The 26,742-nt window shown below is 45.6% G+C and overlaps 1 protein-coding gene and 1 pseudogene across 1 annotated transcript; both read left to right on the forward strand.

Moving 5' to 3' along the window:
• Positions 1 to 18,072: 18,072 nt before the first annotated feature.
• Positions 18,073 to 18,696, forward strand: LOC128836102 (proto-oncogene Mas-like; annotated as a pseudogene).
• A 5,011-nt stretch (positions 18,697 to 23,707) lies between these two features.
• Positions 23,708 to 24,688, forward strand: LOC128836103 (mas-related G-protein coupled receptor member H-like). Its single transcript, XM_054026120.1, has one exon. It carries the CDS (start codon positions 23,708 to 23,710, stop codon positions 24,686 to 24,688), a length of 981 nt encoding a protein of 326 aa, XP_053882095.1.
• The last annotated feature ends 2,054 nt before the right edge of the window (positions 24,689 to 26,742 follow it).

The raw sequence follows: 26,742 nt of genomic DNA on the forward strand, positions 1-26,742 counted from the left end.
TTCCCGTATTTCAACCAGGTTACCAGGAGTGATATCACTCTCCTGAGGATTACACAACAAGATAAAGAACGGATGTTGCTTGAATGCCAGCAAACACCGGGACCATACGCTGCCAGGCTTTGTCAGGCAATGATACCAGATTACTTGCTGCAAGCATGGCGTGGTCAAGTGTCCTACCATGGAGGAGGGAATAAGGATGCACTGCCCAGAAACCTTCTGGCAAGGCTTTCGGAGTACCTCCAGGAGAGCTTCATGGAGATGTCCCTGGAGGATTTCCGCTCCATCCCCATACACGTTAACAGACTTTTCCAGTAGCTACAGACTTTTCCAGTAGCTGAACTGACCGCGAATGCAAAGTCAGGCAAAGTAATCATTAAAAACCGTTTGCTTTTAAAACAAGTTTTATATTTTAAAAGGTAAACTCACCTGAGGTCCCTTCCATGGGGTCAGAGTCTTGGGTACTGGCTTGGGAGGCTTGGGAGGGTACTTCAGTCAGGGTGATAAAAAGATCCTGGCTGTTGGGGAGAATGGAGTGCTGTGTGCTCTCTGCAAGCTCATCCTCCTCCTCCTCCTCCTCCTCTACCCCATCGGCAGAATCCTCAGGCGTCGAGACTATCCCCGACCCAGAATCCACGAACAAAGGTGGGGTAGTGGTGGCAGCCCCCCCTAGAATTGCATGCAGCTCGGCGTAGTAGCGGCATGTCCGCGGCTCTGACCCGGAGCGACCGTTTGCCTCCTTTGTTTTTTGATAGGCTTGTCTGAGCTCCTTGACCTTCACGCGGCACTGCTCAGAGTCCCTATTGTGGCCTCTCTCCATCATGCCCTTGGAAATTTTTTCAAAAGTTTTTGCATTTCGTCTTTTAGAACGAAGTTCTGCAAGCACTGAATCCTCTCCCCATACAGCGATCAGATCCAGTACCTCCCTCACGGTCCATGCTGGTGCTCTTTTTCGATTATCAGCCTGCATGCTTACCTGTGCTGATGAGGTATCTGTGGTCACCTGTGCTCTCCACGCTGGGCAAACAGGAAATGAAGTTCAAATGTTCGCGGGGCTTTTCCTGTCTACCTGGCCAGTGCATCCGAGTTCGGATTGCTGTCCAGAGCGGTCACAATGATGCACTGTGGGATAGCTCCCGGAGGCCAATACCATCGAATTGCGGCCACACTAACCCTAATTCGAATTGCTAAAATCGATTTTGGCGCTACTCCGCTCGTTGGGGTGGAGTACAGAAATCGATTTAAAGGGCCCTTTACATCGAATTAAATGGCGTCGTTGTGTGGACAGTTACAGGGTTAATTCGAATTAAAGCTGATAAATCCGAATTAAAGTCGTAGTGTAGACCAGGCCTGAGTCTAGAACTGCCAAGTGCTAGATTCCATGATATAGTTCTAGTCTCTCTTTCCCCAGTATTTTTTTTTAAATAGTAATATTGCTTTCTTAAGGTGCCCCATTTTCCTGATGCTCTGACTAGCTATTTTAGTGTAAACTTTGTCACTTAAGTGCCTGAGTTTGTCATACAAAATCCTCCCATCAGTGTTACACTCTTGACACTCCCAGTGGATGTGATAAACCATTTCTTTGATGTTGCATGTCTCACACAGCCCATCTCTGTGTTGATTAATTAGCGCCAAGTTACTGTTTAAGCCACAGTGTCCGGTAAGTATTTGTAGAAGAGCTACCTTAATCTTTCTCACATTCTTGCACTATGTCAGCATTTTCAATTCTAGTTCACTTACATTTTACTTAATGAAATCTTTCCCCTCTTTCATTCTTTTTTCCATATTTCCTGCCACTCCTCTCTTAATTCATTTTAAATGGGATTTTTAACTCTTGTTTCTTTACAGGGATTTCGGCCAATTTTTTTTTTACAGCATTTTTTGTAATGTTCTCTCATTTCCTGGTATTCAAGCATGTGCTGGAATCCATGCTATTTCAGTGTTTACTCCCATCTGGTGCCAGATTCTGTTCTTAGCAATATTTCATTAATTACAGTATATCATTTCTGCTATCTGAAATGTCGCACATTCCATATCCAGTAAAATGCCAACATTATCCCTGCTAGTTCAGCTGTCATAACAGCTACACAATGGGACAGCATTCTGCATCCCACTCTCTTGGTTTTCTTATCTTTAGAGCCATACCTAAATATATGGCAATGTTTGCCCCATTTATCACATACATATTTATCTGCCAAATGTATTACATTTAACTCTCCTTTTCCATTTTAATTTCATTGTGTCGTTCCACATTTATATCAGGAAGCGTGTGCGTGTGATTTTCTACCTATAATGCATTTTCCCAGGGCTATATATGCTAATTTCTTTTAAGTCTTTTTCTCTTAGGGTACATCTACACTACAGGGGGGAGTCGATTTAAGATACGCAAATTCAGCTACGTGAATAGCGTAGCTGAATTCGACGTATCGCAGCCGACTTACCCCGCTGTGAGGACGGCGGCAAAATCGACTTCTGCGGCTTTCTGTCGGCGGCGCTTACTCCCACCTCCGCTGGTGGAGTAAGAGCGTCAATTCGGGGATCGATTGTCGCGTCCCGATGGGACGCGATAAATCGATCCCCGAGAGGTCGATTTCTACCCGCCGATTCAGGCGGGTAGTGTAGACCTAGCCTTAGTTTTTTTGTCCATACTTTAATCCTATTAACATGAGACATTTGGGGATTTCCCCTCCATGTTGTCCACTGAGTTCTCAGCTTTCTTCTTATATTTGTTTAGTGTTTCCATTTTCCCTGTTTCCTATGACTTTTGCCCAGAAGGATAAGTCTAATAATTCATTCTTAATGTTACAGGCATTTTTCCAGCAGCTATCTGTATTACATGCAAAGGGGTCATGATGAAGGCACCACATGCAGTGTGAAATGCCTGGGCTTGGATCAAGTCTAATTTTATTAGATTCATTTATGATGCTACACTGAATGCCTGAGAGTTGTATGGAATAATTGCCCATGGATGCTATTTTATGTAATAAGCCCTCTCTCCATAACATAGCATATGTTTTTTCAATATCTAAGAAAGCTACTCTCATTCTTTTTCTCACACTTTTTTGTTCTTCTGTCTCTACTCTTACTATATGATCAGCTGTACTCCCTCCCCTCCTGAACCCTGTTGCTCATTGTCTGTAAGTCCATTTCTCTCCTGATATATTGATAATCTTTCAGTCACCATTCTTTCCATGGCTTTACCCATGAATGATGTAAGGGCAACTGGCCTGTATGCATCAGGTTTTGTTTGCAGCCTGCCTGGTTTCCACACTAGAACTACAAACACATGTTTCCACTCCGTTGGTAGCTCACCTTTTTCCCCATATACCATTGTACAATTTTAGCAGTACATCCAGGTGCGTTAGCATTCTCTTACATACACCATCCTTGCCTGGTGCAGAGTTTTTGCTTTTATCTGTAGATTTTTGACGTTCCCTCCTGCAGAAGTTTTCATTTAATATTGTATCTTCATCCTCCTCCGATCTCTTCCATTTCCCGTGATTCTCTTCACTGAATTTTATTCCTCATGCAGATTTCTTCACTCTGATTTTCACTATTACTAACAGTGTGGAATATTTCTGCTGGGGCTTCTGCTTTTTCTTCATTATTGCTTGTTAATCCCTTGGCTTTCTACAATGAAGCCTGGTATAGAATTGCTCTGACTCCATATTCCATTCGTTGTTCTCATCTGCCAACATCTCTCTGATGTTTTAGTATTTTTATTTATTTTCCCACAGTACCTTCTCCAGCTCTCTTTTTTTTGCCTTCAATACCCCATTGCTCAATTGCCTTGTTTCTTTTATATTTCATTAAGTCCTCATGCCTCATTCTATTATTCACTTTCTCATAGGCCTTGTTCCTTTCCTTAAGTGCCTTTTTACTCTCCTCATTCCACCATGGTTCGTTGTTTCTACCTTTAGGGTGACTTGGTATCTTAGGTATAGCTAACTTTGCTGCCATCATGATTTCCTTAGTTATATTGCTACTGAAGTCCTCAATGTCATCCCCTATACATTGTTCAGTAATACTTTCATTACATTTGCTTCTAAATAGTTCCCATTTTTTAAATATTTGAAATAGGGAGCCTTCCTCCATCCTCAACATTGTCTTTACCTTGAAATACTATAAGTACAGGGAAATGATCACTTCCCATTCTCTCTGCATTGACTTCCCAGCTGCATTTGCTTGCTATACTACTTGACAAAATTTCCAGGTTTAGACAGGGGAGATTTCCATTAGCTGCATTAAGCCTAATGGGTGTACCCACATTCAGTGTTACTAAAGTATTTTCACCAACAAATTTGCCATTCTTACCATTTTTCCCACTTTCCCACAATCTGTTATGGCTGTTTAGGTCTCCACATATAATATGTGGGTCAGTTGCATCTTCAGCTATCTTTGTCAAATTCGTAATCTCCCGTTCTCCACAGGAGTTGTATATATTATATATTCTCAAAGATGCAGATTTATTTTGCAGAGGAATCTTAATAACGTTAAACTCTATATTTAGTTTCTTTACCTCAATTCAAGATAAATGTATGTTGTCCCTAATGAACGTACAAACTCTCCCTCCCCTTCCTACTTTTCTGTCTTACCTATAGATGCCATATCTTGGGATTCTGAAATCTAGTTTTCCTATTAATCATGTTTCTTGTATGCAAATTATATCAGGTTTAGTATCCTTATCAAGGATAGTTTTCTTAAATTCCTGTCCATATATTATTAGGCTAGTGCATTCAAAGAGTAAATGGTACCATTTTATTTATCTTTTAGTATTTCCTTCACTTAAAGGATGAAGCCATTCTGTTAAGTTGCTAACACATAGGTACTTTTGTGCTTCTTTACCTATAATTTTCATTTTCTCTGTGTTTTCCCCCTCTCCCCATCTCTTATGTGCAATTTATTTTTTCAATAATCTAAAACCTCTTTGTCTATACATAATACATTATCTCCTATTTTCCCTGTTATCACTCATTATATTCTTTGATTTATTCTGCTGTGTGTTTATCTCTTTCTTCTTATTGAGTCTCTTTTCTTCTTCCCCCTTTTGGCCTTAGATGCCTCCTAATAGCTTCCGTGTATGCTGTGCTATTTGTAACTTTTGTTTTCTCTCTTGCTTGCTTTGCTACTATACAACTTCCATATGCTGCACTGTGCTTTCCCCCACCATCGCTACACTTTAATTCTGCCCTTCCATGCAATTGTCATAGGAGTTCTCCTCTGCACGCTTATTGCATGTAGCTTTCCCTTTACATATATTTCCCATGTGTCCAAAACTTTTGGAATCTGTAGCACCTCACCGGGGTGGGACATATGGTTTGGTCCAAAAAAATCTGGTATCTTATTGTTACCCCATCTGTAAGGGTTTGTCCTTTAAATGCAACTAGCACAGCTGTTGAGGGCTTTCCTTTCCCTGCCTGTCTTGCTAATTAATCTCTTCACATATAGTACCTTGTAACCCCCCTATGCCTTGCTTTACCTCATCTTCAGCCATTTTGATTGGCACCCAGGGCTTAATTTGTAATGAAAGAGGTGCCAGGGCTCAAGCAACTTTTTTTTACTTTCATAACTGAGGCGGCAAACCCAGAGGTGCCAGAGTTCTAAACTGCCGAGCTGGAAGGTGCCAGGGCTGAGGGCTAGCTCAAATTCAGCACTGTTGGCACCCCATAGACAACTCCTTTTGTCTCCATCAGATGCTTAGGCAGTTGGCAGCTTAGTTTCAGTTTCCCTACCATTTTACTGTTTAGTTTCCTCACTTGTTTCTAGCTTTTACATTCAATTAATAGATCTCAATGTAGCTTTCTAGCTCTGCCCACGTCTTCAGCACTTTTTAAATCCACTCTGCCACTTTCAGAGGATTCACATCCCCAGTCTATGCATCCTTGACTAGTGATTTCATTATTATAACAGTTTTTTCTCTTTTACTCTTTCCTGTCTTTCTGCCAGCTGTTTCTTCTTCTAACTCTGGCATGTCAACCCTGTTCTTTTCCTAAGCTGCAACGAGTCTTCCCCTTCATCTCCTGCATCATTTTCTAGACTAGTTCCAGTCCTTTTTTTTTTTTCTTTTCCCTTTTGTACCTGCCAAAGCTCAACCCAGCTGCTTACCAGCCCTGCTCTGGATCTCACCAGATGTCTTATAGCCCCCAGGTGCTGCCCTGCCCTCTTAATTGGTTCAACTGAGAGCACCTGGACTGGAACAGCAGCGCTGAGCCCAGAGTCTTTTAATGGGTCAGTGTAGGTTTATCTACTGCCATGTAGATTTATCATAGTTTACTAGATAAAAGTTGGATCACACAGTGGCTCTTCATGAACCATAAATGCGGTGTATTTTAGTGTAGGCTCTTGGGTTATTTTATCCACTAAGTGTGAATGAAAACACAATTATAAGAGACTTTCACAATTTGATTGGAATAATCCTCCATGATTGAAATCCTTTACCACCACCACAAGAACTAATGCTGGGACAAAGCCTAGCAACTAGATAAAGAAACAGAAAAAGAGAAAAGAAAGAAAAAGAAAAAGACAAAAAGGAAAAGAACTAAAGCTGGAATTATCATTATCTGGGGACTCCCTCTGAGGGAACCAAGCCTTCACCCTTCTCTTTCTCAGCCTGTCCATCGCTCCAGGCAGCAGTCACAGATGTTGGCAACGCTGGCAAATCTACTTAGCTCTGCAGGTCCAGTTCATTGTTCTGCAAATCCCAGAGTAGTAGGTTAAGTGTTATTTCAGGACATAAACACAGAGAGGCCATTGCAACAGTCCCACTAGGAAAGTCCTGGCCCTGTGTGGCTCTGCTGCCATCAGTCAGTCCCTCACATCCAGAATTCCTTAGGCTAATTTAGATTCCTTTTAGGCCTATTTTCTACCATTCCCCGATTGTGCAAGGGAGCCTGAACTGATCTCTTAAAGTTAGGCTTGGAAGGAATAGATTTTTATTGGTAAATGCCAGTAAGCATCACTTTCATCGTACACACACAAACCGACAAACACATATTTCCATCAATGATGGACAAAGAAAGAAAAATTCTGCTTGAGAACTTATTAGAATTTGAGTTAAAGATATTTGCTTTGTATATCTTGACATGTGATGTTGACATTTTGTTCTAACTGTTATAAAGTTTTAACATTTTGAATCTGCACATTGACTGTCATTAAATAATTATTGTCTGACCTCCCTATTGTCTGCCCTGCCCAATTTACCACAAATTTAAATAGATAAAAATTGAATTGAAGCACTTACAGTGCCACCACTCACTACCAAAGCATTATGGATAGCATTAATACCATTCAGAGAGTAAAGCTAGTGCAAACACAGAGGGTCGCTTACTGAGCAGAACATCTCCCTGGGAGCACATGACTCGAGTGCTCCGGGATCTGCATCATCAGCCCATTGGTCTCCAGATGGAGTTTGAGGTGTTGGTTATGACCTATAGCACCCAAAATGGCCAGGGACTGGCCTGTCTGAGGGATGACCTCTCCCCATACGAGCCTGCCACAGCTGCAGTCAGCACGAGCACTGGAGCTTATCCCTCTTGTTATAAAATAAAGAGGGGGCGGCTGGCAGGGCATTCTGTGGGATGGTGCTGGGAATCTGGAATTTACTCCTCTGCCCATTAGTCTGAACTAACCTGAGTCTGGCGACCTTCCGGGCACGCTGCAAAAGACACCTGATCAGGGTTTTGGAGAGAGCTGAGGGGTGGGAGGGAGATGTTTCCAGTTGGCTGACTTCTTTGAATAATTATTTTAATGCTGCTGGGGTTTTGTTGTAGTGTTAATTATGGGTTAGGGGTCTGAAGATTTATGTAGTTCTTTTAAAAATGTAAATAAATAAAATTATTTCTCTCTCCTGTCATGAATCAGGAATAACTTTAGAGATACACACTGAGCTCAAGGGATGGGGGGCAGAGAATGGGCATAAACAGGTTCTCATTTTATTGTCTGTATGTTTCTGTCTCCTCTAGGTTGCGGTTTCAAAGCTGCTTGTTGTGGTGATCTCTCCTCTGCTCTTAGCACCGGCCAGCTCCACCTCACAGAGCGGGAGCTGGGGGATAACAAAGTGGGGGATTCTGGAGTGCAGCTGCTGTGTGAGGGACTGAAACATACACACTGCAGAAACTGCAGTAAGTAACAGCTGGTTTCCATTAGTCGGTGCCTGTTAACATTGTGGTGTTGTGAGTTACACTTTTCTTTCCAGATTCACAATCCTACAGTGCTTGGAACCCAGCCATGGACCAGCCCCACTGATGGCAAAGAACACAGACCAGTGATGTTTAAAGCAGTTACATTTTACTAGTTAGACAATTGAATAAAGTAGTGGGCTTAACCCCTGGCCCCTGTTCAGCAATGCAGAGCATCTGGGCAATTACCCTAAAGGGATCCTGACACAGGGTTGTCCTTGGGTGGTACAAAGCAGGGATAGCCAACTCATTGGCATCCTCCCCCACCATCTCCCCTGTCTCAGCCTAGGGGCTGTGGAGGAGCATGAAGGTGTATGTCAGGGGCGGGGCAGAGTGCCTGGTGCTCCACCAGATCAAAGCAGCTGGGGTAACTTACAGGAACCTCAGGGCTGCTCTAAGTTAGACCAAAGGCCATTTTGACCCCCATCTGGCCCTGGATCAGGGGAGCACAAAGGTGGCTTAGAGCCAATTTCTTCACCTCCAAGTCTCCTCAGCAGTGCTGAGTGAATTTGGTACATCTGAGAACAGAGTCCAGTGTCTTCTGTGTCTTAAATGCAGCACATGACAATGTTACTAAAACACTGCACTTTTCTCCCAAACTGGCTGTACACAATAAATATTAATGTGTTTTCCACAAAGGAGCTGGGACCCCCACACACACACTGCTCATTACAAGTAGTTTCAGGACAAATCTGCAGTGTCCTTCCAGCTTAGGGTGATCAGACCTCCCGATTTTATCAGGATTGTCTTGATATTGGCTTGTTTGTCCCGCGTCCCGACCGATGTGCGGTCGGGACACGGGACAAACAAGCAATTTTGCTGTCCCGGAGGGACTCTCGCCCCCTGGTGCCCCAGCTCCGCCTCCTCCTTCCCCCATTGGCTCCCTCCCCAAATCCCCACCCTGGCCCCGCCTCTTCCCCAACCATGCAGAATTCCTCCTCCCTCCCAGGCTTGCAGCATGGCGGCGCAAGCCTGGGAGGGAGGATGGCGCTTCCTGGAGCTGGTGAATCAGCTCTGGCACAGGGCGGGAAAGGGGGCTGCTCCCCAGGAGGGAAACGAGGGGGCTCAACTCTCAGCCCGTCGCCGCGCTAGAGGGCTCCTGCCCAGGCCGCTGCACAGTCGAGGAGAGTGGCTGGTGCTGAGGGAAGATGGAGCAGAGACCAAGCAGCGGTTACAGGATGGTTTGGCTGCTGCCGCCATCCAGGGGATTGAGCGAGCTCTGGAAAAGTGCTGGGGCCGGGCAGGAAAGTGCCTCTGCCGGCCCAGGGCCCTCGGATCTCACAGCCCCAGGAACCCGCTCCCCTGGTGTAGTGATGCTGCAGGAGGGAGCCGCATTAACATGGTGATTAGCCCTGTGCTCTCCGCTCCAGCCAGGACCTGCTCCGGGGGCAGAGCTCGGAGTTAGGTAGCAAATGGGAGGGAAACTGCTCAGACCATCTTCACCAGGGCCATGAAGCAGCCCTTTCCCGCACACACATGTTCGTGCTCTGGACCAGTCCCTGGAAGGACCCCTTCGGTGTGCCAGGCTCACTTAGGGTCACCAGGGCAAGCCCCTTAGCTTCACCGCCGCCTTCAGGGCCCAGGAGCACAGCGTGGAGGCTGCTCCAGCCCGCGGGGCAGCGCGGTGGGGCGGAGGCGGACACGCTCCTGCCGGGAGGGGCCGGGCCTGGCTGCCTGGTTCGCCCCCTGCCCAGGTCCCCGAGCTCCCCGCGGCTGGAGAGGGGCTGTCCGGGGCTGTGGGGGCGAGTGTCCCAGCCCTGGCGGGGTGGAGCGGAGCAGCCCCTGCTGCGGGGCCGGGGCGATGGAGCCCGGGAACGGTTGGGCAGGAAGCTGCAGGAGGGGCCCGGAGCGCGGCTCGGCTGGGGGGCTCTCCATCCATTTTTGTTTTTCTTTCCCCCTCCCTGCCGGCTTTTTTTTTCTCCGCCCTCCCCTCCCCCCATGGCTTTTTTTTCCCTCCGCCCCCCCCCCCCCATGTCCCGATATTTAATCTATGACATCTGGTCACCCTATTCCAGCTACTTATAACAAAGCTCAGACAGCAAGTGTATAACTGAAGGTGCATCTACACTTCGAGCTGGGGGTGTAATTCCCAGATGGCAGAGACGTCTGACAGAACTAGCGTGCCAAAAATAGCAGTATAGCCACAGCAGTGTGAGTGGGGGGAGGGGCTAGGTGCCCTGAGCACGTGCCGAGTGTCTCAGACCAGTACGTACACAGCGTGGCCAGCCGCTTCCACCACCACAGCCACACCTTTATTTTCTGTGTGCTAGCTTAATTAGAGCTAGCCTGGGTGTATCTCCTACCGCTGGGACTGCACCAACAGCTGAAAGAGCAGATGGAGCCTGGTGTGGCCGAGCATGACTGAGCTGAGGAGACGCTGAGGCCCTATTCGTAGCTGTCTGCCCTGCTTCTGGCACCTTCTGGCCCCTGCTGCTGGCACCTCAGCTTAACTCTTGGTGGAAGCAGAGATGCCAACTCTCCCTCATTTTTAATAATCCTCCCAATTTTTACATGTAGCTACTAATTCAGACTTAACTCTGTGTGTGTGTGTGTGTGTGTGTGTGTGTGTGTGTGTGTGTGTGTGTGTGTGTGTGTGTGACTCACCACCACTTGGGTCTCACCAGCATTCTTCTCCACAGCCCCTGTAGCAGTGCCCAAACTGTGCGGTGAGAGTCTGATCAGATGCAAGCTGTGACAATATTGAATGAAGTTCAGGGCACTGCTGGAGGCCCAGCCCAAACCACTGGCTGCGTGTTGCGCTGTAACTCCCCATGGGGACCCTTCTGGACCATGTAAACACACTCTAGGTACCTAGATGATGTCAGCAGCAGGGTCCACGTGGGATGTAAGAGCACCACATGCAGCATGTGGTTTCGGTGTTGAATCCAGCACACCAGACCCACTGACAACAGCTGCAGCTTGCCTCCTGTCAGACCCTAACTGCACTGTGTGTGTGAGAGAAGCTGGAGGGCAGGAGGAGGCAGTGGTGAAGGAGGAGAAAGGAACAGGCCATGGAGAGAGAAGAGGAAGAGAATCATCCCAGGAAGGGCCCAGGCCCAGGATTGGCCAAGGCAATTAAGGGACCTAGGTGGCATAGGAGGGCAGCTTTCCTAGCACCGATCTTCCCTTTCTCCCATTTTGGGGGTGGAGGGTCATGGGTGCAATGGGGGGAGTAGACCCCCTTTGGCCATAGGCAGGGAGGGGAGTGGGGAGAGGTCCTAGTATCTGTAGGGGAAGGGTGCGGGGAGAGAAGTTCTAGTTTCTGGGGGAAGAAGTGCCCATGGAAAGGAGTACCCTCAGGGGCTGTCATGCCAATGGGAGCATTGTGATGTATCTGTGCATGTCCAGAGTAAAGAAACTCCTTTTAGACAACACTGACATTAGTGAAGGGAGCAAAAATAAGCACTGCTTCCTCGCTGTATGTCTGACTCCCACAGGTTGCGGGGTTGCAATTGCACAGCTGCGTGTTGTGGGGAGCTCTCCTCTGCCCTCAGCACCAGCCAGACCCTGACTGAGCTGGACCGGAGGGAGGAAAAGCTGGAAGATTCAGGAGTGCAGCTGCTGAGTGAGGGACTGAAACATCCAAAATGCAAACTGCAGAAATTGTGGTAAGATAGAGTGGGGTCCCTTTAATTTGTGTTTGTTAACATAGTGCCATGATGGAGTTCTTTTTACTAGAATCACATTGTTACTGTCCATACCCCCTGTGACCAAGTGCCTGGGATGGACCACACTGTGTGAGAACGCCACACTCAGGGCAGGTTGCAAGGGCAGACAATCCCCCAAACTGGTGGTTAATTCTATAATTAGATTTGTCAAGACAATAATAAAAAAATTTATGCAGTACCGCACTGGTTAGCCAGAAGCCAAAGACAGTCCACTTAAGGCATTACAGATCTAATATAGTGAGGGGTTACTGAAAATCTAATTCACCATATGTGAGGTTCTTACTGATCCTGAAGGATCCAACACGCACCCCCAGGACAATCTAGATCTCAGATCTTACCCAAATATCCTGCTGTCGGCTAATCCTTAGTAAACCAACTAAATATTCATTAATAAAAGAAAGAGAGTAAAAAAGGTTAATAGATCACATACACAGAAATCAGAGTGTTAGCCGTGTTAGTCTGTATCAGCAAAAAATAAATAAAATAAAAATGTTAGTCTCTAAGATGCCACAAGTACTCCTCGTTTTTTATACACACAAATGATTGCAAAGTCCTTGTATCAGGTTTGTAGCAGTGATGGAATAGATTGCTGGCTTGCAAAAGGCTCTCTGGTAACTTCCAAAAGATTGGAAGGTCCATAGTCCACAGAATTGCAGTAGGAAACAAGCAACATGGAGATGTCTCAAGTGCTTTTTATAACCTCTGCCATGAGCATGGGAAGTTACTGGTAAAAGATGATGTCTTAGGTCACATGTCCTCATCACCTGTCCTTACCTGGTTTGCTGAATCACAGGGGCAGGCATTAGCACCCTGCTGTCTGAGGCATCTGCAGGAAGAGCGAGATACGTTTCACCAATGGCCCATTGTGAGAGTAGAATGTCCTTAATTGGCCATCAACACATAGATTTACATCACAGCTGGATAGCTAGCTAGGGGGTGTCACTCAAGAACAAAACACGTTTGAGAGACAAATCATAGCCAATATTCATAACTTTAGATACAAAGACAATACATGGATATGACCAGGATAATCAGACTTGATAGATTGTAACTTTTCCATTGATACCTTACATGACACAATTTGTACAAGATTTGCTTTGATTTTATAACAGTGGTAATATTGTGACAGATTTTCATTACCAATCTGCCTGGGCCACAGGATTTTTTTTGGGGAGGAGATGATAGGGTTACCATTCGTCCAGATTCCCCCGGACATGTCCGGCTTTTTTCAGTTAAAAATAGCGTCCGGGAGGAATTTGTCAATGTCCGGATTTCCCCCCATGCAGAGCACGCACTGCTTACAGGGCAGCCAGCCGGATCGTGCCACTCGCACGGGGCTCCGGCAGCCAGAGCCCCTCCTCCACTACCCCCTCCTCTCTCCTGCAACTTGACACCACTCCCCTCCTCTCTCTCCCCCTCCCTCCCTGCATTGGCAGATCACGGCCTCCGGCAGTCTGGAGCTCTGCAGCACAGTAAGGGGACCAGGGGGTCAGAGAAGCGGCAGGGAGGTTCTGGGGGGGGGTAGTCAAGAGACAGGGAGCAGGGGGAGGGTTGGATGGGTCAGGAGTTCGGGGGGTGCTGTCTGGGGGTTGGGGGTGTAAGGTTTTGGGCAGAGTACAGGTGTGGGGGGTCTCAGGAGGGGGCAGTCAGGGGACAAGGAGCGGGGGGGTGTTTGGGAGTTCGGGGGGAGGCTGTCAGGTGGCAGGGGTGGGGAGAGGGATCGGAGCAGTCAGGGGACAGGGAGCAGAGGGGTTTAGATGGGTCAGGAGTTCTGGGGGGGGTGTCAGGGGGTGGGGGTGTGGATAAGGGTTGGGGCAGTCAGGGGACAGGTAGGGGGGTAGAGTCCTAGGGGGCCAGTTAGGATGTGGGGAAGGTCTCAGGAGGGGGCAGTCAGGGGACAAGGAGCAGGGAGGCTTAGGTAGGGGGTGGAGTCCTGGGGGGCAGTTAGGGGCAAGGGTCCCAGGAGGGGGCAGTCAGGGGACAAGGCATGGGGGGGAGGGTTGGAGGTTCTGAGGGGGCAGGAAGTGGGAGGGAGTGGAAGGGGCAGGGGCGGGGCTAGGGCAGGACGGGGGCGGGGCTAGGGCGGGGCTCCTCCCATCCTCTTTTTTGATTGTTGAAATATGGTAACCCTAAAACTAAGTTTTCTTTAACCATCTTAAGATCTGTTTCTTTATCTGCTGGTGATGGGCACTATCAGGACAGAATCGTCTTCCTAACAGCTCAGTATCACCCTATTTCAGTGTGACTGGTTTGGGATGTGAGGATGTGACTGTCCACTTCCCAGCTTATGGCTGCCCCTGTTGCTTAGCCAAAGGCCTTAGCCTAAGAACAAGGCCTCAGGCTACCTAGCGAGAGAAGGCCCATACACAGGCAGACTGTGATTTTGATTCTTTGTTTTTATACCCTGTAACTAGCTAAGTGATAAAAATACACCTATGTTCTTAAAGTATAGGCTTTTACAGGCAGGCCTGAATATCTATATCCTAACAGGGAGAAAGCTGGAAGCACCATACCATCCGGCACCTACAGAGAGCCCTCGGAGGAAAGGCCATTATCACCTCTCTAGATTTGGGAGAGTTACTAACACTGTAATTGTTGCAGACACACACACTGAGGGTGAACTGTGAGTTCAAATATACAGCCCTCCTTTTGTATCCCCATTACAGGAGGAATTGTATGGCTGTAAATCAAATACTCCAGAGAGCAGGAAGTTATTTACCTAGAACACTGAAATAGGAATAGATTGCTTTACTCATATATCAAGTCACAGAGCTTGGGCTCCAGCCCAAACCCAAATGTCTACACTGCAATTTTATAGCCCCACTGCCTGAGCTCCATGAGTCCAAGTCAGTTGACACAGGCCATACATGGGTGTTTAACTGCAGTGTAGACATCTTCAAAGCTCATTCTCTTTTGTGCCCTGAGGTCCCTTATAGAAATAAATGTCTGTTCACTCCCTGCACCAGCAACCCCCCTAACTCTTGTCATCTATAAAGTTCCTCTGGAGGCTTGTCTACAGAAGGAAACTCAGGATAGTTAATCAGAATTACCTAAAAATGTGAATTTAAAGTGGATGAGTTAAACCAAATGATACCCCTAAGTAGATGCTCTTATTCAGAATTAAAGTGTCCTTCATTCAATTTAACTTCTATCACTTTGGAAGTGAATTAAACTAAACCAAATAAGGTCACTTTGATTATGAATAACAGCCTCCACATAGGGGTTTAATGCAGATCAACCAATCCACTTTAAAATTTAATTAAGAGTAACTTTCTTGAGCACTGGTCTACACTTAAAATTTAGATCGACTTAGTTACGTTGGCTCAGGGGGTGAGAAAAATTCACACCCCTGAGCACCAAAGTTAAACTTCCAGTGTAGATGCGGCTAGCTTGACAGAATTCTTCCACTGACCTTGCTATTGCCTCTCGGAGCGGTGGATTACATAGATTGATGGAAAAACCCCTCCATCGATGTAGGAAGCATCTACACCATGAGGCTACAGTGGCATAGCTTCAGTGCTTCAGCTGTGCCGCTGTATCACCCATATTGTCAACATGCTCTGCATGTATATTTCTCATTCAGGCTCATTGGGAACTCAATATCCCAGAGTGTGAGGCTGAAATCCACTGCCCAGTATGCAAGAGTGACTAATTCACCTCTGTCTCACCTGTACCAGCAGGTGTGTGCGTGTCAGAGAGAAAAACACTGACATCCGAGAGAGAGAGAGTTTCATTATGACCTAGCTGAGCCCAATGTCCCTGCTTCCTACTGAGATAAGCCTGCATTGCTGGGGTGTGTTACATGATTCCAAAGGCTGCAATGATACAGACAGAGGGGTTCCAAGAATCCTGTGCTTCATTTCTATTTTCATCTGCCTGTTCATGCTGATGGGGAACAGGATCATCCTCTGGTTCTTCGGCTGCTGCTTTAAGAGAAACCCCTTCACTATCTGCACCCTCAGCACGGCTGTCATTGACTCCACCTACCTCATTTCCTGGTCTGCCCATGACTTATTTGTTGTTATTTTCTCCTTTCCCCTAGATCAGTAGTTTTCAGCTTGTGGTCTGTGAATCCCTGGGGGTCCGCAGACTATGTCTAAGGGAGCCATGAAAAGTTGTCATTACCATAGAACAGTGGTTTTCAACCTGTGTTCTGTGGACCCAGACTATGTCTAAGATTTCCAATGGGGTCCGCACTGCCATTTGAAATTTTTTCAGAGTCCACAAATGAAAAAAATTTTGAGAACCACTGTCCTGGATTTTCATATCACGTTCATTGCCATGGTTGTTGTTGACATGATGTTTAATTTTTTGGGACTCTATATGTAAAAAAATTACAAAGGATGAATTACAAATGATGAATATAAACAAATAACACAAGTCTGTAGGGACAAAATTAGAAAGGCCAAGGCACAAAACAAGATCAAACTAGCTAGGGACATAAAGGGTAACAAGAAAACAGTCTACAAATACATTAGAAACAAAAGGAAGATCAAGGACAGAGTAGGCCCGTAACTCAGTGAGGGGGGGAAAGACAATAACAGAAAATGTGGAAATGGGAGAGGTGCTTAATGACTTCTTTTTTTCGGTTTTCACCAAGAAGGTTGGTGGCAATTGGATAACATAGTGAATGCCAGAGTAAATGAGGTAGGATCAGAGTCTAAAATAGAGAAAGAACAGGTAAAAATTACTTAGACAAGTTAGATGTCTTCAAATCACCAGGGCCTGATGAAATGCATCCTAGAATACTCAAGGAGCTAACTGAGGAGATATCTGAGTCATTAGCGATCATCTTTGAAAAATCATGGAAGACAGGAGACATTCCAGAAGACTGGAAAAGGGCAAATACAGTGCCCATCTATAAAAAGGGAAATAAGGACAACCCGGGGAATTACAGACCAGTCAGCTTAACTTCTGTACCCGGAAAGGTAATTGAGCAAATAATTAAGAAATCAATTTGCAAACACCTAGAAGATAATGAGGTGATAAGATAGCATGGATTTGTCGAGAACAAATTGTGTCAAACCAACTTGATAGCTTTCTTTGACAGGATAACAAGCCTTGAGGATGGGGGGAAGCGGTAGATGTGGTATATCTTGACTTTAGTAAGGCTTTTGATACTGTCTCACATGATCTTATCATAAACAAACTAGGGAAATACAACCTAGATGGAGCTACTATAAGGTGGGTGCATAACTGTTGGAAAATCATTCCCAGAGAGTAGTTATCAGTGGTTCCCAGTCATGCTGGAAGGGCATAATGAGTGGGGTCCCACAGGGATCGGTTCGGGGTCCAGTTCTGTTCAATATCTTCGTCAATGATTTAGATAATAGCTTAGAGAGCACACTTACAAGGTTTGTGGATGATACCAAGCTGGGAAGGGTTGCCAGTGCTTTGGAGGATAGGTTTAAAATTCAAAATGATCTGGGAAAACTGGAAAAAAGGTCTGAAGTAAATAGGATGAAATTCAATAAAGACAAATGCAAAGTACTCCAGTTAGGAAGGAACAATCAGTTGCACACATACAAAATGGGAAATGACTGCCTAGGAAGGAGTACTGTGGAAAAGGATATGGGGGTCATAGTGGATCACAACTACATATGAGTCAATAGTGTAACGCTGTTGCAAAAAAAGCAAACATAATTCTGAGATGTATTAGCAGGAGTATTGTAAGCAAGACACAAGAAGTAATTCTTCCTCTCTACTCCGTGCTGATTAGGCCTCAACTGGAGTATTGTGTCCAGTTCTGGGTGCCACATTTCAGGAAAGATTTGGACAAATTGGAGAAAGTCCAGAGAAGAGCAACAAAAATAATTAAAGATCTAGAAAACATGATCTATGAGGGAAGATTGAAAAAATTGGGTTTGTTTAGTCTGGAGAAGAGAAGACTGAGAGGGGACACGATAACAGTTTTCAAGTACATAACAGATTGTTACAAGGAGAAGGGAGAAAAATTGTTCTTCTTAACCTCTGAGGATAGGACAAAAATCAATGGGCTTAAATTGCAGCAAGAGTGGTTTAGGTTGGACATTAGGAAAAGCTTCCTGTCAGAGTGGTTAAGCACTAGAATAAATTGCCTAGGGAGGTTGTGAAATCTCCATCATTGGGGATTTTTAAGAGCAGGTTGGACAAACACCTGTCAGGGATGGGCTAGATAATACTTAGTCCTGCCTTGAGTGACTGGACTATATGATCTCTCGAGGTCCGTTCCAGTCCTATGATTCTATTCTATGTACAACACCAGCTGGTATCTCCTGATGTCCACCTGCACTGAGAGGTGTCTGTCTGTCCTCTGGTGCCAATGTCACCACTCAAAGCACCTGTCTGCCATTGTCTGTGCCCTGCTGTGGATACTTTCCTGCTTCTCAGACTGGAGCTGTGCTTCTGCCACTCTGAAACAATGTGTCATCCAATGACAATGCTCAGCTGCGTCTTGAATCTCTGGGTTCGCAACCCACTCATGTTTCTGTCTGGTCTGACCCTATTCACCAAGGTCTAGTGTAGCTCCCAATGACATCACCCTGCAAAGCTCTCTCTAGGTATCCTGCTCACTGTCCTCTTCTTCCTCATCTTCTACCTTCCCATGAAGATCACACCATTGCTCATGATGCCATGCCAAACAAATGGGTTCTGATTTTCACATGGCTAATTTGATGGCCTGCCTAAATATCAGCATCAACCCCATCATCTACTTCCTAGTGAGCAGCCACAGGAGGTGGTGATGCAGGGAGTCCATTAAAGTTGTGCTCCAGAGGGTCTTTGTAGATGAGGTAGAGCCAACAGAGAAGGGGGATTCTGTGGACAAGGTTGTCTGTAACCCCATGGTGCTCAGTCTAGGAAATCCACTCAGATAAAGGGAGGGGAGGGTCTTTGCAGTCACTCATGCAGGAAATGTGCTCATTGAAAGCTACTGCAATTTAGCAGAAGATAAGCATGTTTTTCAGCTCAAACAGATTTTCACTGTTTAGTATTTACTGGAGTGGGAATCGGGAGACTTCACTTCCAACCCTGGTTCTGCAACTTACCTATTCTGTGGCCTTGGACAAGGCCCTGACCCTCTCTTTGCCTCTGTTTCCCCTCACACTCTTTTTCTATTTAGATTGTAAACTCTTCGGGAAAGAGACTTTTTGTTCATTGTTTGTACAGTACCTAGCACATTGGGTCCTGGTCCATGACTGGGGCTCCTACATAAACTCTTTGGGGCAGAAGCCATCAGTTGCTATGTGTTTGTACAGCACCTAGTACAGTGAAGACCTGATCTTGGCTGGAGCCTCTAGATGCTACTTGTATAACATTATGAAACTTAATTTGTGATTGGGACTTGCGGCATGTCTCAGTGATTTCCAGGCACATGGTGGAGGATGTGACGGGTTGGATCACAGAAACCCCCTTGGGGCTGCCAACTTATGTGCCAAGACTACTTCTGCCCCTGCTTTCCTGCCCTGGCAGCTTAGGACTTCAGTGCCCTGCCTGGTTTGAGCCAGACCCCCCCTAGCCTGCTGCAAACCCAGACCCAGGGTATGAACCACTTCCCCTAACAGCTGTAGGCTTGACTGAAAGCAGCTTACAGAAGTGTTCTTATCTTTAACACTCAGATGTCCAACTCCCAATGGGGTCCAAACCCCAAATAAATCCGTTTTACCCTGTATAACGCTCATACAGGGTAAATTCATAAATTGTTCGCCCTCTATAACACTGATAGAGAGGTATGCACAGCTGTTTGCACCCCCCCCCCCCCGGGTATTAATACATATTCTGCGTTAATCAATAAGTAAAAAGTGATTTTATTAAATACAGAAAGTAGGATTTAAGCGGTTCCAAGTAGTAACAGACAGAACAAAGTGAATTACCAAGTAAAATAAAATAGAACACGCAAGTCTATGTCTAAGAAAACTGAATACAGATATAACCTCACCAGTTCCAATAAGCTTCCTTTTACAGACTAGTCTCCTGCTAGCCTGGGTCCAGCAATCACTCACACCCCCTGTAGTTACTGTCCTATGTTCCAGTTTCTTTCAGGTATCCTTGGGGGTGAAGAGGCTATCTCTTTAGCCAGCTGAAGACAAAATGGAGGGGTCTCCCAGGGGTTTAAGTAAACTTTCTCTTGTGGGTGGAGACCCCCCTCCTCTCTCCTATGCAAAGTCCAGCTCCAAGATGAGTTTTGGAGTCACATGGGCAAGTCACATATCCATGCATGACTCAGTTTTTACCAGCCAAGCCACATTCCTGGGAAGGTTTAGATGTGGATTGGCATCTTCAAGTTCATTGTTGGCTTAAGTGGTTTTTGATTGGGCACTTAATTTGCACTTTTCTCAAGGAGCTGACCAAATGCTCTACTAGGGTAGTTAAAATCTAGCCAGTACACAGCCAATATTCATAACTTCGAATACAAAAATGATACATGCATACAAATAGGATGAATACATGCAGTAGATCATAACCTTCACATAGATATGTTACATAGCATATGTAGCCTAAAACATATTCCAGTTATGTCACTGTCACAGGGTCAGCGGAGGCTCTCCCATTTTTGTGCCTGCACCCTGTGTTTAGGCTGGTATAATAAAGAGTGTTCACTCCTTCTTTTGTTGGATCACACCAGTGTCTTTATTTACAGTGCTTGTGCAGTTCCCAGATCCCCCAACAGTTCGTGCCCCAAAGACCCTCTCCAGGGTCTCCTGGCCCGTGAGGCTTCCTTGTTGGCAAGGAGACAGAGATACTGCCCTCCTGTCTCCTCCCAGGCTAGCCTCCTCACTGAGGTTTGCCCAGGGCTTTTATAGCCCTCTCCTGCCCCAGCCCAGCTGTCACTACTTAGCCCAGCATGTTCGTCTGAGCCAGCCCTCGTTAGGGCTTGCAGCTGGGCTCCCTGCTGAGTACCTGCATCTCTTCACCTGGCCTACTGGCCAGAGAGCAGGCTGTAGCCAGCATTTTGGCAGGGCTTTAGAGGGGGTTTTACCCCTGCCCTGCCACAGTCACATATACAATCATAAGCATATTCCACAAAGCCTTATGGGGGGCACCGTCACAGAGGACATACTGTATTACCATATGTGTGGGCATCCATCTTTTTAAGCATCTTCTTGCATAGCTCTAACTCATCTTTGATCGGCTTGTATTGACTGCACTGTGAAATCTGAAGATAGAGGACAGGGAGAAGGCCCTGTACCTACTAGGACTTTCCTTAGACATCTTCCATAAGAGTTAGATTGTGTCTTTAAGCCCAGCCTTTAGTGAGGATTGGCGTGTAATCTACATCACCCCTGTAAGTTGTCCCAGGCAGTCATGTGCCTTAGAAATACTCCTGAGACACAATCCCTCCCTTGCTTACCCCTTCTTCTGTAGAGGTAGCAATTTGCCTATATCAGCCAGAAAATTCTGGCACACAGCCTGCCTCTCACAGCTGTCTCACCTCCTCCAGTGGACAGTAGTGGATGTACAGCACCTACTCACGCTTGTGCATCTGGAGCCAATGTCCAGTCTTCCCAGAAGGGGCATAAATTGGGGAATCCTCATTTCCCTGCATGGTATGTAGCCCATGTCACAATCTATCCCTAAATCAGCTGGAGAGGGAGTTTTGAGGATTGGGATAGGAAGGGAGAGATATTCTTAGTATGGATGGGTCCTGCGGGTGAGGAACTACTTATAGTGTCCTGATATATTGTCATCTGCATATCTACAATCAATGGACACTTGAATGTGATGTCCAGTCTTGGACCCAGGAACAATCATTGACCTCCTTAAAGCCAATAGATTTGCAAAGCACCTTCCCTCTTGCTCAACAGAAGGAGCAATCAAGCCCCTTTATGTAATAAAGACAGTAAAGATTAGCTCCTGAGGCACTAGGCTGCATGGTAGGTCAGAGCCAAGTTGTGTGGACTGAGGGTTTTCCCTGTGGGCAAATACAGGAGAGGAAGTCTTTTGCTGTCAAACTTATGAGATACACAGGAGAAGAACTCTACTACTGCAGCCCAGAAGGTCTGTGGGATGCGAGGCAAGTAATCCTGCAGAATATCTTCAACCTATCTGTCAGTATGCAGGTAAATTAGCTGTGTTCTACACATTGGGTCTCCCTCTAGTGACAGGGCAACATAGAGGAAAGCAGCTTGCTACTTCCAGCTGCATGAATTATTCCTCTAACTCAAGTGCTTTTGCTGATGGTCCTGTGTTCTATCTCTGCAGATGTCTTTAAGTGGAATCATTACATGTATAGTTCTGAAACTTGTAAACAACATGATGTGTGATATTACATTGCATTTGACATTGAGACCATTTCCGCTTAGAAATGTGTGAATAATGGATTCTTCAGTTCACTGGCAATTCCAAAAAATTGAGGAAAAAATAATGTCAAACTAAAAATAAGAGCTTCTGAAATTTTGAATGAATCAAAAAGATGGTTGAAATAATTTGGTGAAACCAACACAAAATACTGAAAAGAAAAGTTTTGGCAGAAAAATTTTGTCCAGTTCTATTCCCACTATCCCTTCCAACATGGGAGATCAGTGTTCCATGAATGAGGATATAAAAAAACTACTGATCCAGCAATGTAAGTATGGCTGAATGTCCCTTGTGTATGAGAAGAGGACATCTCTCATGACTGTGACCAATGCTTTCTCTGTGTAATGTCCCCAACCAGCAGGGTTCCCTGATGTCAACAGTGAATGGGTGGAGTTGGAGGTGGTTCTTTGCTAGGTTCTCAATTGATTGACTCAGCAATTGGATGTGAGACACTGGCTGTTAGCTTGCAAGGTCAGAAACTCTCGGACCAGTTATGAAATTTCCTTGGAATATTTTGTGGCCTTGATTTTTCAAGTGGCTCTCCATTTCTTTAGGAAACCTGCTCAGTCAGTGCTTTTTGCCCATAAAAAGGAGATAGGAAGCAATTAAAGTAGCAGAGCCCTGCTACCAACTTTATGAGACCTTTCAGTAACAAAGAGAAGAAATCGTGGTGGAAAGATTGCTGTGTTTGGCTCTACATAGTGTGAACATGGCATTTGGTGGCCAGGATTTAGGGCTGGAGTGACTTGTTGGACATGGAACAGGAAATTACAGGGTACTTCTGAGTCTCTTAATAACAATTACACTGTTGCAAAACGTTCAAGTAATTGATTCCGCACGGAGCAACTGATAAGAAGCCAGAGGTAAGGAATTTCTCTAACAGATTTGCTTTACCACAGCTTCTGCAAAACTGTCATTCAAACCTCAGAGCATCAGAGGGAAGGTGAGCATTTTGTGGGTGAAAATTATCCTCTTTTCTGCCCTCTGATGTTTTCTATATTTTCTTCCATTCCCACAGCTCTGCCCATGCCCGTCAATCCTATCCCCCCAGCCCTCTGCTATTCCAGATCTGGGTTTTGCCCCTGCCCTGCCAATGTGCTTTAATCCTGACTCACAAAACCGCTCCTACTATTGCCAATTTGGGCTCTCTGCCCCTTTCTCTCCCAACGTCTCTCAATCCTGAACTGCAGCCCTACTTCTATGCCAATCCTGATCTCCCCATAATATACACACACAGCTCTGCCACCTCACTCCTGATCTACTTGGGACTGCAGTCTCTGACATTCATTTTATCTTGTGCCCTGACGTTTCCAAAGAAGAAAGACCAGCCTTGTCACTCTCTGCACCAAAAATCCTCTAAAGTCTCCCCTTTCTATTTATCTGTGTGTGTATTTCTAATAAATGCTCATTGGTATCTGGATATTTCAGTTCAGAGGCACAGGGAGGGGCACTAATTTCTAGCAAATCCAAGTTCCCACCATGATCTGGAGTCGCTAATACACGTCCCTCTTATCTCTATTAGCAGGTGTGTTTACGAGAGAGAGATAAAGAGGGAGCTGGAAATTGTCATTCTGCAGCAGAGGTTTCAATATGACTGAGCTTATCACGACATCCCCGGTTCCTGGAAAGATAAGCCTGCATTATTGCGTATTATTTAATGATTCCAGTAGCTTTAATGACACAGACCTAGATGCAGATCAGGATCAATGCTTCATTCCGATAGTTGTGATCAGCTCTATTTCTCTGTTCATTTGCCTGGTCGGGCTGGTGGGGAACGGGATGGTTCTTTGGTTCCTCGGCTTCCGCATTAAGAAGGACCCCTTCACCATCTACATCCTCAACTTGGCCATTGCTGACTTTGGTTTCCTCCTGTGCATGGTTGCCTTCTTGATTATTATCATCTTATATTTACATATGGACTTTCTTGGAGGGTTTGTCATCATAAAGGCAATCCAATGGGTGGCGCTGTTTATATACAACACTGGCCTGTATCTCCTGACAGCCATCAGCGTTCAGAGATGTCTGTCCGTGCTTTACCCCATCTGGTACCGATGTCACCGTCCAAAAAACCTGTCTTCCATTGTGTGTGCTCTGCTCTGGGCTCTCTCCATCCTGGTGACTGGACTGGAGTGCTATTTCTGCATCAATGACTACGACTGTTCCAAAATGACCATATTCAGCTGTGTCTTGAGTTTCCTGATTTTCACTCCACTCATGGTTCTGTCCAGCCTGACCCTGTTCATCAAGGTCCGGTGTAGCTCACAGCGACACCAATCAACAAAGCTCTATATTGTCATTATGGTCACCATCCTTTTCTTCCTCGTGTTCGCCCTTCCACTGAGGGTCATAGTGCTGATGGCCTTCCTTAGTCACACCACGATACACCTCTTTGTTATGTCTTTAGTTATCCTGCTGCCCTGCATGAACAGCAGCATCAACCCCTTCCTCTACTTCTTAGTTGGGAGACACGGGAAACGGCAATTGAGAGAGCCCCTCAAGGAGGTTTTCCAGAGAATCTTCAATGAGGAGGCTGGTTCACAAGAGAAAAGGCCCACCAAACAAGTAAAATAGCCAGCCACTCAGAATCTTACAGAGCATGTGCAAGGCATGGTAGATCTTCAAAGTTAATGATGCTACCCTTGCAAGGACATTTCCGTTTAACGCTACAGCACTTTAATAAATGAGAAATAGAGTGAGTCAAAAAAATTTCCAGCAAAATATTTTTTCATTGGAAAACAGGGTTTTGTTGGCAATCAAAATTTTTCATGCAAAAATTTCAGCACCAACAAAATGTTTTGATTTGAAATTGTGGGTTCTTCCCCACCATCCAACAGTTTATGTAACTGTTTTCCAATGGGCAATGGAAGTGAGGAAACTTTTTCATTGTTTTACTGTTTGTTTACCTTTTCCTGGTTAAATTATAAAGATAATTAAAAGTAAATTCACCCTCTAACATTTTTTTCACACTTCTGCATTGTGCTCCCAGCTGGTTCAGAATTTATCAGTGATAAAAGAGAGCAGCTTCAGATGCCACTGAGTTTAATATTTCCAATGTAATATTTCCAATTCATTGGTCCAGGCTGCTGAGAAAAGATACTTGTATGTGCATTATTGTGATTAAAAAGCACAATGGACAAGGGAGATGGGAGGTACAACAAAGCATACTAGCCCTCACAGGCAACTGTTGCAAGAAGCAGGTGGTTGTGCATCAGGCAGTAATTTCATGACATCTGGAGGTTGGATGAGAATCAACAAAAATGATTGAGCCTGGTTTCACTGATAATTTTTAACAACAATACATCATTGGCTACAAACACATTCCTATGATTGGTTCTCTAAGACTACACACTCTGTGCACTTGCAATGTGCTATACACATTTTAACTTTCAGGACAGCTCTGTAGGAAATGATGATTTTCTCCACTTTCCAAACAGGGAACAGGAGGCTGAAAAAAGAGGGGTGACTAAGGGCTTGTCTATACAGGGAGTTATTCTGGAATTGCTATTCCTGACTAAACTGTGTGTGGATTATCGTATTCTGGAATAAGTGCCTTACTTCAAACTAGTTTAATCCATTTTGGAAGTGAATTAAACTAATTCAGTTGAAGGCATGCTTATTCCAGAATAAGAGTGTCCACACAAGGAGTTAACCAGGAATAGTTAATCCACTTTAAATTCACATCCTACCTTATTCTGGATTAATTCTCAGGTGTAGACAAAGCCTTATTCAAAAATGAGGCAGTGGCCAACTCTGGGAGCAGAACTCAAGAGTACCTGAAGCCCAGTTCTGGGTTCATAATCACTCTCACAGCCACAAGAGATCCTATGTACCCATTGCCTGCCTGCTGACCCTTACAGTCCCCTAGTGTGTGTAAGGACACTGGGGCCTGGTCTACACTACGGGTTAGGTCGAATTTAAAAATGAATGTGTCCACACAACCAACCCCGTTCCGTCGACCTAAAGGGCTCTTAAAATCGACTTCTGTATTCCTCCCCGGCGAGGGGAGTAGCGCTAAAATCAACTTTGCTGGGTCGAATTTGGGGTAGTGCGGACACAAATCGACACTATTGGCCTCCAGGAGCTTTGGACAGCACTTTGAACTCCGATGCACTAGCCAGGTAAACAGGAAAAGTCCCGGGAACTTTTGAATTTAATTTCCTGTTTGGTCAGCATGGCGAACTCAGCAGCACAGGTGACCATGCAGTCCCCCCAAATCGTAGAGCATAGAATGTTTCTACGCTCCCCTTATCATCTCCGTCCCTGAGGTTATCGCAGATTAGAAGGTGAAATAAATGCACTCACGATGACATGTTTTCTGAGCTCATGCAGTCTTCCTGCACAGATAGGGCATAGCTTAATGCACGGCGGCCTTCAGTGGCAGAGGCCAGGAAAGAATTAAGTGATCGCAAAGAGCAGAGGCAGGATGCGATCCTGAGGCTAATGTGGGAGCAAACGGACATGATGGGTTTGTTGGGGGAGCAAATGGACATGATGAAGCGTCTGTTGGAACTGCAGGAAAGCCAACAAGAGCACAGACCCCCGCTGCATCCACTGCATAACTGCCTACCCTCCTCCCCATGTTCCATAGCCTCCTCACCCAGGCCCACCAGAATGCATGGGGGGAG

Source organism: Malaclemys terrapin, chromosome 4 (genome assembly GCF_027887155.1).
Source record: "Malaclemys terrapin pileata isolate rMalTer1 chromosome 4, rMalTer1.hap1, whole genome shotgun sequence".
Taxonomy (NCBI): domain Eukaryota; kingdom Metazoa; phylum Chordata; order Testudines; family Emydidae; genus Malaclemys; species Malaclemys terrapin.